General features: G+C 47.2%; 1 protein-coding gene across 1 annotated transcript in view; it reads right to left on the reverse strand.

Moving 5' to 3' along the window:
- ENTPD1 (ectonucleoside triphosphate diphosphohydrolase 1) overlaps positions 1-12566 on the reverse strand; it is a 35884-nt gene extending 23318 nt beyond the window's left edge. Inside the window, exons 1-2 of the mRNA XM_063338856.1 lie at positions 12375-12566; positions 11596-11990 (exon numbers count right to left, since the gene is read on the reverse strand). Coding sequence (XP_063194926.1) covers positions 11596-11611 — 16 coding nt within the window. The 5' untranslated portion in view covers positions 11612-11990; positions 12375-12566. The remainder of the gene's footprint in view (positions 1-11595; positions 11991-12374) is intronic.
- Positions 12567-14084: the final 1518 nt, after the last annotated feature.

The raw sequence follows: 14084 nt of genomic DNA on the forward strand, positions 1-14084 counted from the left end.
TTTGCCAGACTTTTTCCTTTGATAACATTTCTCAAGGGGGGAAGGAGAACAAAAATAACAAAACGCTGTTCTGTTTAACAGTTACCCATAGCAGAGAAAAGCTGAGCTAAAGTTTCCAACAATTATCAGTACAAAATCCTAAAATAGACACGCAATGTACCGTTTTTTAATTTAAAACTGGCTGGGATAGGAGCTCTATCATGTGGACTGAAAGCCATATAAGAGCACAAGGCAACATATCAAGATGACAAGACATGTTAGAACAGCAGCATTAAAATGCTCAGTGTTGCACTGATAAGGACGAAGGAGCAAAGGCCTCACGCAGAAGTGGCAAACTGCACTGTAATTCATTGGGAGGAACTGCACATCCAGGGAGGATAGATAAATAATGTCCAGGGTATCTATGGAAACCACCATCCTACACAGGAAACAATAAAATTTGGAAAAAGACAAACATGAGAAAAATAACTGAAACTTCAGATACTCGTAAGGACAATAACGCTAATTGAAAGCAGGATTTGATCCCAAAGAGGTGGGGGCTCACTTAAAGAGATGTGAAGTATGGAAGTGAGGGCTTAGCAGGCTGAAGGAGAAATAGGAGCTGTACAGTAAATCTGCAGAGAGAAATCTGTGGGGCTGTCTCCTCAGAGCAGATGTGGCAGCCCTAGCTTTAAAATCCATTTATAAACTGGCTGGGCTCCCACATCCCTCTTGTTCAGATGACTCTCATCAGTGGGTCTCCTCCCGGGCCACGATCTGCTCACCCTTTACACAGACACACGGGAAGTCAACTTATTTTGGGTGGCAACGGCAAAGGCACAAGGCTGGTGAGTAGTTTCTGCTTTGCACTTTCCATCACTGAAGGCATCCAACAACTTTCCTAGCCCTCCTGTTTTGTTTTGTCCGATACTTTTGCCCAATAATTTTCACACAGCTCCTGCAGCTCGATTTGGACCCCATTACATTTTTGTACCACTGATGATGCCAACGCAAAAACTTCTTAAACTCTGCTGAGCTTACCAGTTATAAACAAAGGTTTCGCATCTTTTTCTCATTTAAGAATGGAGTAGCTTGTAACGTAGCTATGATACCGGAAATTAATGTAGCAACAGCGCAAGACCTTATGCAACAGGAAGGTAGTAAGTGTTTCATTGCACTCATTTTCTCACCCACGCTCACTCCCCTCATACTCACAGGCACCGAGCTCGCCCAGGTGCTCCGGCAGGATCCTGTGTGAGGTGGGACCACGGGTGCCAGATGCCAAGTCCTCATCGCATCTCTTGGGTTCCCCTTCAATGGCAAGCTATCAATTTTTGAGCAAGTCTTTTGCCATCTTTAGGAGCTAGCAGTTACTACAGCATGATTCCTTTGCCTTGAAACCTCTCTTACCTCGTCCCCCAAGAGCCCTAAGACAGGTGGCTGCTCAGTTCCTTTTTTTTCTCCTCATTTTGAGTGCCTTAGTTCCCACGGCCTGCCTTCCTGCTGGGAGAGGAGGAGGAGGAAGACTTGCACACGGGATGTGCTGCGACCTCGCTGTCATCCTTCTGTTATTGGAGCACAGTTTTTTCCCCAAGGAGTCATCTGCACAGGGGCTTTATCAGCACCCATGCCTTCTTCTGACAAGCCATCCGGGTGAGGCTTATCAGGGCGCAGGCTGACTGGCTTGTCACAAACACCACATTTGTCAGCGTTTACTCAGTTTTAGTGTGGTTGGTCACATCCTTGGTTATCAATACAGACCATTTCTTTTAACACTTGCTCTGTTGCTTCTTCTAGTCCTCTCTCTCTCTCTCTCACACACACACACTTCCATCCGTATTTCCTTCAGGCCAATTGTAGTGTTTCTGCTTCTTCAGCTGCATGCCTGCCACGGGCACAGTGTTCATGGCCCTTTGTTTCACGGGCTGTCACTGTGGCTGTGAAAAGGTTAGGTTAGGTGGCTTGGTTAGGTTACGGGGGACCCTAACAACGGCAAAGAAAGCAGATTTTAGGGCTGGTCTGGGGTCTGCTCCTGCATGCAGCTCTGCTGCTTGGATGCAGCCGGGTCTCCTGCAGAGAGCTCTGGGCACATCACACACGAGCGCAGCACCAGCAGCCGTCTGCTGGCAATGAGAGGATGCTGATGTCCCAGAGAGGAACAATGCAGCCTGTCCCTGGGTGTCACTACCAGACTCACCACGAGGGACTTTAAACAGTTTACACCCAAGATCTCTGTGACAATGTTAGAGCTGGAGCTGTTTTCAGCCTGTCACGTGCTGAGCAGCTCCCTGTCACAGCAGGGGCTGAGACCACTGTCACCAGTGTAGTGCAGACCTGGTAGCATTCGTACACCCAGGCTCGCAGGGCAAGGCTGGCATTAACCTCAGCTTCCCCCATGAAGCTCCTGGTGAGACAGGAGCGCTGCGATTATCCCACAGCAGAACCACAAGACGCACAAGGAGGCTTTTGTGCGCACGCATTTTCCCATGTTTATGTGGCAGCCTCCTCTCAGCACACAGACACCGAGCAAGGCCAGGACCGTCTCACCACTTCCCCGCTACTCCCAGGCTCCCCGCGACTCTGTGGCTTTCACAGCTGACTCCAGCTCCCAGCAGCGCTGTCTGCCCACAACATACGGGGAGCTCATACCAAACAGGTAATGCTGGAGCCAACCATCATACTTTTCTGTCTGTTGAACATCAGCCTTTCCCTAATAACAAATCGTAACGTTTATATTTGTCACAGTGCTTTCCCCCGCCATGTACTGCCAAGCAGTTTACAGAGGTCAGCACCATCAGCCCCGTTTCCCCAGGTGATGGAAAAGCACAAGACAGCAGCAAATAGCCAGCCTGATGCTCTGTCCCCTGGACCACCTCATCCGCTCGCCTGGGAAGCTCTCAGGAACCAGGGCCCGCAGCACGTTCCCTCCCGCAGAGAGGCAGCGTTCCCAGGGTCCAAGGAAAAAGCAGCATGCTTTGGCTACAACTACTCTTAAATGCATCTTTCGTCATTTTGTTATGTTTTCTCATGTTCTGCCAGACTCATAGCAACTTGGAGATTATTGGTCTAGTAAAGTACACACGCAACTCATACTACAAGATCCATCCAGTTCTGCTACCACTTTAAAAATGTGGGAAAAATGGAAAATGTCATTTAGGTTAGGAGAAACATGCTGGAAAAGAGGAACAGAGGCAGCGGAGCTCCGTAGCAGGAAAGAAGGCATTCCTTGTGTTTCCTCCCTGCAGTCTGACTTCAGGGGTGGAGGTAGGAGAAACCAGTAAAGTAAGAGTTTCCTACTTTTTATGAAGGAGCTAGGAATTACCTAACAGCAGTCCTGCTGCGTTATATATAATCTCTATGAAATGCCAGTAAACATAAAGACTAACTGCTACACCACACAAAAATTGAGAGATGCGATTTAGAGTAGATTACAATGTAAATTTACGCTTGCAGTCTCCCCAGAAGTAAATGGGCAGAAGAGGCTCTCTGAGATCCCTATTTAGAGAAGGGCATCTATTCCCAGCAAGGCTTATAGGATGCAGTTAGCATTCTCAGAGACACCAAGTGGCCGCAACACTAGAAGGTCCTTAAATTGGTAGAGAAATTACTAGTCTCTGGAGCTGAGACATGATTTGTAACCTAAAAAGCAACTGCAAAATTACTGTCTTTAACAAGGAGTTCATAGCATGGGGCCAGCTTCTGTTGTAAACCACTATTTTTAAGATGAAGTGCAAAGGTTTAGCTTCCCGGTTGGCTTAACTCTGTTTGCTCTGCCACAAAAAGGGACTATCCTAACTTTGTCTCTCTGTCTTTTGCCATAGTTCTACCTTGAGCTTGTACAAATGCAGATTCCTTTTCTAATTTTTATATATATATTTTTTTCTTCTTCTTCTTTTTTTTTTTTTTTTTAACCGGGCTACATTTGATGGGTTAAGTTCTCTGGTCAGGCTGACACAATCACGAGTGCAGTGTGGGAAAGGACTGACTGTCCTTTTCACCAGGCAGGGCAGATGTAGCTCAACCCGGCTTCATGTGTTAAAACCACTTGCTAAATTAAACTTGCGACTGATTCATTTCAAAATTAGGTCTTAATTGTCTCTGGCTAATGACAGAATAAATCCTAAACAACACTGCTGGAACATTCTTTTCTTGTTTTCTTTATGGCTTTCATGCTTTTTGTCACAACAGTATTTCTAGGTCTTGTAAACAAGAACCTGACCGCTAGATTTACCAGAATAAAGTTCTTTTCAGCTTCAGCTGGTATTGCGTTTACTGCAGTCGCAGACAAAGCTGACAAACAGCAAGCTTCCTATACTATTTCAGGAAAGCAAGACTAAAATCTATAGAAGCTGTAGATCAACTTACTGGGCACACTCAATACAAGGCAAAATTGCAGATTTCCAGTGTGTTTCCCACAAAGCAGCTGGAGCCGGCAGCTACAGGCTGGCCAAGAGCAGATGTGCTCCCTGGCAAGAGCTGGCCATTCTGGCAAGGAGCAGGTAGGAGGAAGGGACAGTTTTCAGCAGAGGAACACATCCCGCTCCATTACCTGTCCCCACCACCAAGCCCACGCTCCGTATAGGAGCTCCATCTTCTGCATGCCTGCTCCCTGGGCTTTGCCATCCACCAGGGATGCTCCCCTCCCATCGGCTGTGCTGCAGGGTCTCCAAATTCCCTCCACCCCTCACTTTTGGGAGAAATCTTCCCCCTTCTCGCAACAGCCCGGGCAGGAAGGTACAGAGTCTGGTGCCTCCCCTGCCCCCAGCTGCAGTGTCACCATTAGTGAACGTTAGAAACCACAGCAGCTGTAGTGGCAGTTCCTGCCGCTCCACCGCTGTCTCAAGAGCCCGCCGAGCCCAGTGCAAAAGCGCTGAGAGCTGACTGAGGGGTTGAAGTGGTTTCTGTGTCCTGAGCTGCTGATTCACCTTTTCAGGCAGCTCAAAGGCCAGTTCCAGTTTGAGCTTTGGCTGAGAGATTGCAGATAGTTAATGAAAAAAAACCCCAAACAAGCTAATTCTCATTCCCTTGTAAAAATAGGTCTGTTTTCTTTTTATCCTCCTCCCCAGGAACAATCTGGCATTCACCACCCTATACGATCAGGGCAAGCATTCTCAGGAGGACGAGAAACAGAGGGGAGAATACAAACCGAACTAGGAGCCTTTGACTTCTACTTATGCAAAATGGAAACGCTCGCTCAGAGGTGCGAGTGCCAGCCTGTAAACCATCCAGCCACCCCGTACGGGTTACTTCTTGGGCAGAAGAGACGTCGCGTACAGCTGGATGAAGGTCACAAGGGAGCATGGGACAGTGCGGGTCAGACTGATGGGCACGTGTCTCCTCATACCAGAAGATTAATCACTGCCTACAAAGGATGTTGACATTACAAGGGGAATTCGAAAGGCGGTGTGAAGGCAGAGAGTGATCTCTGCAGATCCCGTGCAGATCCTCACGGGAAGCTCTTCCCAAGCTGGAAGGGAACAGTGAAGAGCCCAAAAGGGTTCAGACACGAACTGTAACAGGCAGAGCTGTAGCATTGCTGGTGGTGGCTGAGCACGGACAGAGTAGTGACAGCAGTGACCGCTACACTGCCTACACCGCCCTTGAACGAGAACAGCCAGCGCTGCACAAGGGACAGAGGGACGAGGAGCCCAAAGAGCAGGCTGGGAAACAGATCTTTCCAGCCGCATTTGGGGGGAGCGAACGCACGAGAGGACGTGAGCAGATGAATTTGTTCAGTGTGCACTTAGCCGACTCTGTTCCCTCCCATCTGGTCTCTCACACTTTTTCCCTTAACTCATTTCTTCATTTGTACTGCTAATGCAGCACTGTTTCAGAGCACAGGGCTGTTTTTGTGTCTTTCCTTGCCTTACAGTGAAGCCCTCCCCAATAACTTTAATCCGAGTGACTTTTACCCTCTCCTCCTTCTGTTCTCTCACTTGGGCTGGTGTTGGCTTTCAAGCCAGACAAGCTGAAAGTTACCGCAAAAAAAAAAGAACAAGGCTGGGGACAAGGACAGGCGCCTTTTCTCTTCTCTTTCAGCAGCACAGATTTATGTGAAATTACACCGGCTGTAGCAGCACACCCTTAGGCTCTGCTGCTCTCCATGCAAGCATACTGGCAGCAGCTCTGTGGCTAAGAAATGCTGATGGAAGCACCTGCGATAGATAAAACTCCAGCTCTCCTCAGGGAAGGGAAGTTTCCACTGAGCTGAGAGATGAAGCCACTTCTCACATCTAGCTGACGATACCATAAGAAAACACAATTTAAGAAATGGTCCCACCTAACTCCTCTTTCAGAAAACCAACAGGGGTGCTTCTCTTGTGAAGATGATCTGGAATTTTACAAGTTTAAGTTTGATCGGTCTCAAGCAATCCTAATCCCTTATGGGTTGACTCTCCAAAGTCACCTCAGTATCATTCACGTCACCCCAAAGTTCAGCCTAAACACTTCTGTCAGTAACCACATCCTAGCCACCCTGAACAGATCATTTCCAAGCTGAGGACCTGGTTCTTATCTCGCATTTCAAACCAGATCCAGCTCCATGGAACACTGTCACTAAACACTGGGCTAATAAGAAGGTACAAAATACCCAGCCCGGGGGTGGTTAACCCCGCAATAGGGTTTGCTAGTTGCTCCCAACTCCACAGGTGCTAAAGGTGCAAAGACGTCTTAGGAAAAGAAGAAGTGTGACCAAGCTTGATATTTTTGCACCATACTAAGCCAATTATACAACTTAGGAAAGGCCGAAAGGATTAGCCATTATTACAGCTTTTGTAACCCTTCCCCTTTTCAGGTGTCCAGCCTCTTACGTTCATTCTTTCTCCTTGAAAAATTCCTTGAGGGTTTTATATGTATTTCTGGTAATTACAAGTCAAGAAGCACACACAGGTTGCAGTGGTCACAATAGGGTTGACTAGAAGACAACTTTCTCCCAAACAAAAAAAAGTTTGCTTTATAAAGCAAACAAACTATGAGTTACGGTTGTCACATACATACACACACGCATACCTCTCTGCATATTTTTTCTGGACATTTTTCTAGCCTATTCAGGATTTGAATGTCCAATTTTCCTCCCGAAGCTGCATTAGCTGTGCTTTTACAAGCTTGGCTTGAAGCCTATTATTTGCTCTTTATGTTTCCAACCACTCTTGGCTTCCTTAGACTTTTTCCTCTGACTTAATTGGTATTTGTACTGGTCCTCCTAGCGCTGACAAACTCCATCTGTAAATCAGCAATGATTTTATACTTTTTAGATCATTATTGAAACTGCCTAATGCCATCAGGCCTCTTCCAGAATACCTCTGAAAACACAGCTGTTTAATGATTGTTTCCTTTGATAACTATTTTTGAGGTCTGTTGTTATCCAGGTCTTAATCCATTAGTGGATGCCGGAGAGTCATAGGGAGGCTTCTGTAATCAGAACAACAGCTGTAACGCATCTATTGCTGTGGAGAAGTTTAAACATGGGAGATATGAATATTTACTGTTTTCAACCACATTTGTCATCTCTGAAAAATAAAACAAGTGCAAATAATGAGCTGGAAAACAGATCAGATAAAGGACCTGTTGCCTTCCCAGTCCTACACTCGTAATCCACCCCGTGGCTATCAAGTACCAAACAGGGAGATTAGTTCTTCCAGTTCCCCTTTTGTGAGGTGGTTCCTAACCATCAGGGAAGTCAGGCTTTAGGAGTCCCTTAACTTACAGCCCAGATTTATTCAATATTCACTCAATTTTTAAGAATAGTCATCATCCCCCCCCCCACCCGCCCCAAACTTTGATGAGCCTCCAGCCTCATTTGAAGAAATAAATCAAGAAGAGCACGTTAATAGTGATAACACGCATAAGACAAAATGCAGCCTGTTTTTTCCCAAATGAGAATCACGTCAGGCTTGTCTGACATCTGTTTTGTTAAGTCAGCTGACTGACTTTGTAAACAGAAAAAGCCTTCAAGAAAGCAAGGACACATGAAGAGGTCCGTCAGTACTTGAAATATTCACCCCTGCCCCTCCCTTATTAATGCATTCTCTAGCCGAGTTCCAAAACCATAAGGAACACATTCCTTGAAGTTCTTGCTGCAGACTCTTGCAGGTGGGACTATCTCCGTTCTAGGATGCAGATTAATAAACTCGCTTGAGGGGACCGCATGAACTCACAGGCTTGCTTCCATCTGGGATTTCCTTTTTGATGTATTTGTTCCCATTACCTGTTTAGGCAGTACTATCCATTTCTACAACAACATTGTTCTGAAAGCTACTTTGTTAAGTCTTATCCTCTACAAAAACAAAAGAATATGATCAAACTGGCTATTAAGGCTTGATTACTGGGGAGATCTATCCAGTAATTTAGATAGAACTGATGTCAAACTAAACTGGCAACAGTTCTCCAGGCTACCGACCATCATACTGCTGGGATATTGGGTCAACAAAAACATCCTTCCCATTGCCTGGGCTATCCCTCGTGTTCTTCTCTGGTTTGTTGAAAATTAACATTGTTGAGCATAGGTCTTCTCACTAAGTATTTGGCACATTTAATTTCAAATTGTTATAAAACTTTTTTCACCAAAAAACCATAAATCTACAAAACGGGCTACTTCATGATAATACTTCCATGAAATATTCCTTCATATCAGAATTTATTTTTCCCCCAAATGTTGAAAATTATTTAACCAGCACTTTTGTGGGGTTTTTTTCTGCATCATCATTAAAATCTTACCCTCTCCACCTCCATAATGATTATGCAATTGCTAGATATGCATCATTTTGTTCCTAAGGCACACAGAATGTCTCCTTTGAATTGTGCTTGGTCCTGCTAACTTTAGACTTTCTCCTGACATCTTTACCATCTCTAAATAATCTTCTGCAACTCACAGCCTGCATTTTCTATCAGATGTTCTCCATTTCCTCTTTCTCCATTTCCTTTCCATTTATTTGTGTTAACTTCTATTTGTCGCCTTCACCGCCTGAATGAACTAGCCCGTCATCCTCATTCTTGTTTTTGGAGCGCTGGTCGGTATGTATTCTTTAAATTTGCAATCTTCATTCACATTCCCTTTTTTTTTTTTCCCAATTAGATTTTGCTTTATTACCCTTCTATACTGGAACAATCACTGGTCCGAAGAGAGCAGTCGTCTGACAGCTGTGATTAATTCGCCATGTATATAGAGCTCCAAACCAGAGTTATTACCTCTTGTTCAGTTCACTATATTTTATGTTAAAATTGATATGTTTTAGAAGGTTTACTGCTTTTTACTGCTGTCTGCATGAGATCAGTATCATGCTTTCCCTAGACTGAAGCCCCCCCTCCATCTTTTTCAGACTTCCACACTTTCTGCCCAAGAAGGCGTTTGTACTGATCGCTGATACAATCTGTTGCTCTGTAGCACCCCAAGCAGAATTTCTTCCTTGGCTGTGTTAGCATATTAATCCAAATTTCAAGGTAGAGCTGACAGTATCAATATTCAAAATACTGGCTTCTTAAAACTGAAGAGTCGCATTTCAAACCTGTTTGTTACAGCCCCTGTGGGCAAGACTCCCAGGACACTGCAACACTCCCTAATAATTCCTTTCTGATGAAAGGACATGCCCTCTGTGTGCATTCGTGCCTCATCTCAAGGTGGAGACTTTCCCAGCAGCTGAGAGATGCTGCCCGTCCTGGACTCCCCCGTGTTGAAACTATTGATTGCTGCCTCTGGAAGACATACTGCGAGAGGCGTTTTCAAAAACACTGCCTCGTGTTTTCTTCTCCCACACACACGAAATGCGGTTTCTTGCTATTCATTGCACCAATTTTCATTAGGCACTTGCAAGACGACTTGCATTTTCTGCAGGTCAGCCTGTTCTGGCACCACCACCACCTCTTCTGCAATCAGCTCGAGCGCTAACTGTCTGTTTTCTTCAGTTTCCTTCTGTCTTTTTAAAATCCCACTTTCTAAAAGAAGGCTCATTTGGTCCTCTTTGCTAAATCAGTTCTCATCATCTAAGTTTCTTCCCTGTGATTCCACACCTCACTAGAAAAGCATCTCTGTTCATGCATTACATTTCATTTTTGGAATGAAACTTTTTAAAGACTGGTTTCAAAGCTATTCTTATCTCCCTCCTCAGCAGAGGCAAATTATTTCTAAATTTCCAGCTTCACACATGACTGCATAAACTAATGAGCTAACCTTCTCCTTCTGCCAGTCTTCGCTTTCAATTTTGATGTACGTCAGACTGAGAAAATGCTTATTCCACTCAAATGCCATTTGTTACATTCTATGAAGTTAAAAACATGGAGAGGTGTAGCTTACCATTTTATTTATTCCAAGAAAAAAAAAAAGAATCACATTTTGATTCCCTGTTGTCATAATAATGATAAATGAGAGACTTCCACCTGATCCTGAACGAGAAAAAAATCAAAGTAGTGGGAAAATAGCGGGAATTCCTAAGATGCTCAGTCAATTTAATGGCTAAGTTTCTGCCCAGGTCTTTTTCCAGTTTACTGCTTCTTGCCTATTTGTCCAAGTTCCTGCTTTGTGTTTTAGAGCCCCGCACACTGTCAGCTGTAGAGAAGACGGACCGTATTGCAGAAGTTGCTGTGAACAGCGGGTAAGACACACAGATAGACAAAAGCTGATACTAAACTAGGAAATGTTTCTGCCAAACGTTGAGGATGACTAGTGCTGCTACGTGCACCGCACGCCAGCTGATTATAAAAGGCAAACCCTGGTACAAGCCATATCTCGTAGGAGAACTGCTGTGCAATAAGCATCTCCAGCCCACGCCGAGTCCCTCCCCCGGTCCCTCGGACCGCAGTGAAGGGGAGCGGGCTCGCCGGCTGCCAAGGGGGAATCCCCCTTTCCCTTGGGATCTCCCGGGCCAGGTCTGGCCCCGAGCCCCCCGTTACCCACCACAGCAATTCTCCCAACCCCACAGCTATCGCTTCCCACCGCCGTTTCCTAATAGCCAGCACTCCCAACGAGTTTGGGAGGTTGTTTTTTGGTGTGTCCCGTCCGCCCCCCACCGCCTCTTCGTCCTTTGAGTGCGGTTCACGGGCGCCGGGGGAGCTCGGCACCGGCCCCGGGGGCTGGAGCCGGGGACTCACCGCCGGCTCTTCCCCTGCCCGGCCAGGGAAGGGAATCCCTCGCACTGACGCGGCCAAACTTCTGGCAGACGCTGGCGCGGAACCTCCTCTCGCCCCCGCGCCGCCCCCGCACCGCCCGGGGACCCGCCGGCCCGCCGCCCCCTCTCCTCCCGGCCACCCCAGCCACAAGTTGACATTGTCCCTTCGGAAACGGGCCAGGGGTCCAAAGGCTTGAAAGCTGATGTCCGCCCGCGGGGAGGGGGGAGGACTGCGGCAAGGCTGCGCCCACCCCAGGCGAGCCCCCGCCGCCGAGCCGTCGCCCACCGCCGGCAGCGCTCCGCGGGCGCGGAGGGAGGGACGCGCCCGCCCGGGGATGCCGCAGCCGGCAACATCTGAAGGAGCTCCTCATGAATTGGGGATGCCGTCAGCCCGGGGGTGCCCCGCCGAGCCCTGCCTCCCCCCCCGTACCCCACCCCCGACCCTGCCCCAACCCCCAGCCCGCTCGCCGGGGGTCCCGGCCGCTTTTGGTGACCGGCGGTTCGCTTCTCTCCTCACCCTTTGGCTCGTCCATCAGTGCCGGTGCTCGCTCCCTCCTCCTTCTTCTCTCTCTCCCCCTCTTCCTTTCTCAGCCTCTGCCGGCTCCGAGCCGCCTTAGTGAGAGGTGCTCATGAAAATGGGCGCTTTAGTGGTCCATGGCTGTGGGAGGGGTTAGTTTAACTCTACATGACTCAATCCATCTAACTTGCAGGCTGACCTCCTGCTTTCCTCTAAGCGCAGATTACCTCACGCTTGCCGTTACCAGCGCCTTGGGCTCCTCCACCGGGTCGCAGGGTCCCGCACGGCCGGGGGTGGGGGGGACCCGGGGGGCTACCCCAGGGAAGGACCACTGCTGGGGCCGTGGCGTGAAGCAGGGTTACATCGCTGGCTCCGCGGGGGAGATGTCATTTTGGCTGCAGAGAGAAAGTGTTTTGTTAGGTTTTTGGGTTGTTATTGTTTGTTATTATTATTATTTTAGGTTGCATAAGACTGAGCAGATACTCTTTGCACCACTGAGGTACACAAAGAGAAGAACTGTCCTGAGAAAAGATGACCTTCTTTGTTTCCAGATATGAGGTCCAGCCCACAAAAGAAACCCCAAACCATGAAAGGAGATAAATTTGCAGTAACTGCTGACAAGTCACCTCCTGCACCTGCCTGCCCCATGAAAGAGCTCGCACATCTGGCTGCGTCTCTTGGGGAACTTCAGGAAAGAGCCAATTTTTGGCTACTTACCAGGAAGGTCTGAAGGGATACCCCCACCTCCCACCTTTTATCCCTGCTGAGCCCCTGCACACCTCCCAGGTTGACTCCACGCAAATAAGAAATACAGGACAGCAGTGGAGGAGTCTCAGCAACTTTTCTGTATAGCCTCTAACATTTCCAGGCACCATGCATCCCCCATGCTCCTGCCTACGGATCTGTCAGCCTCCCACTCCAAAGGAAGTTGGCTCTTTCACTTCCTTCTCAGAGTGGTGGCCACCAGCTTCCCAGCCCCTGGGGCTCTTCCCCCTCCCCATGAGCCTTTCCCACTGGTCACCCAGAGGATGAAGTCACTGGAACACAGGCCACCACCACCTACATCCAGCTTCCATGCTCTGCCTGTGCCAAAGCCCAGTCTTCTTTCAGAGGCATCACTTTTACCAGTTCACCCTCCTGCTCCTGGGGCTTCTCTCTGCAGCCAGACAAGGGGACACGCTGCCCTGCAGCTGGACACCATCCAGCTCTGTGCCCACCACCAGCTTCCAAAGATCTTGCCCTGAGGGGAGGCAGGAAGAGCAGGGTCCTGCAGGCTGGTGGTAGGACCTGGAGAACCACATCTGGACATGGATTTCAAATCCCTTTCATTACTGCAGCCCCATCACAAAGACCAGTTCTTTCTCTTCCACAAACATTGACCTAGCCTGTATTACTGCAATCTGGTAAGACAGCGCTCCTGTTTATAATCTTACTGGGAACAGGAAAATAGGGATCTACAAAATAAAACAATCTACCTAATTAAGGCTTTAGTGAGTTAAATTCTTTCTGAATTATTGTCAGCTTTGGTTCAAACACTGTTAAGTGTTTGTCATCTTACTCAGAAAAATTGGCCTGGGCAGCCCAAGTAAGGGCGAACTGACCTTACCTCCAGTGACAACAGGCCAACATTTTTAAAGAGTTTAGCATAGCAGAAGTAATTGTGTTGGTCACCCAGACACCAGTTCTTGTGAAAATAAGAGTGCAGTTGATAAATACAACTTTGAAAGTGTTGAATGTAATAAATAGCAACTGTACAGATTTATAATTAAGAAATGCTATTGACTTTTTTTTTTTTTTAAACAAGATTGACTCATAAAAGTACCAGCACTTGTGTACCAGTCACACACTGACTTCTTCAAAGAATACCTGCTGATAGAGTGTCATCACAGGAAATAAAACAGTTATATAAAAAAATGCCACCCCTTAAATGAATTAATTCCCACTGAAAGGTAGTTTTTAAAAACATACAGTTGGAATTTAGGACTGATTTTCAGATGGCTGTGTTTAGACCCACTGTCTCAACAGCTAGAAACTCAAGAAGATCAGTCAGATGAATGTATCAAAGAGCTCACCCAAGGCTGAGGAGTCCAAATTTAACAAGTGGAAGATATATACAGCGCCCCCCCGCCAAGACCAATAGAAGACCAATAGACATGACTCCAAGCCACATCTACTACCTCTTATGGGTGCTCAAATTGACCTACTTCATATCCTTTAAAATCATACATGTAACTGAAAATCTACCATAAGCCCTTTTATATAAGTTGGCCAGTGACAGGGTTGGTTTTTTTTGTCTGAGGAAGTTCAGCTTCAGACTGAGACAGATGAAGCCTTTATGGAGAAGGACGGGCCTTCATCAGTCGGTGACCGTGAAACACGCAGCGGCGTTCTCACACGAGAGGAAGTTGTCACCTGGAGCGTAAGAGCCCCGTGGGGAAGAGCTGCTGTGAACTGTGACAGACAGTTGTGGTTTTCTACACCTAAAAACA

Source organism: Chroicocephalus ridibundus, chromosome 6 (genome assembly GCF_963924245.1).
Source record: "Chroicocephalus ridibundus chromosome 6, bChrRid1.1, whole genome shotgun sequence".
Classification (NCBI taxonomy): Eukaryota; Metazoa; Chordata; class Aves; order Charadriiformes; family Laridae; genus Chroicocephalus; species Chroicocephalus ridibundus.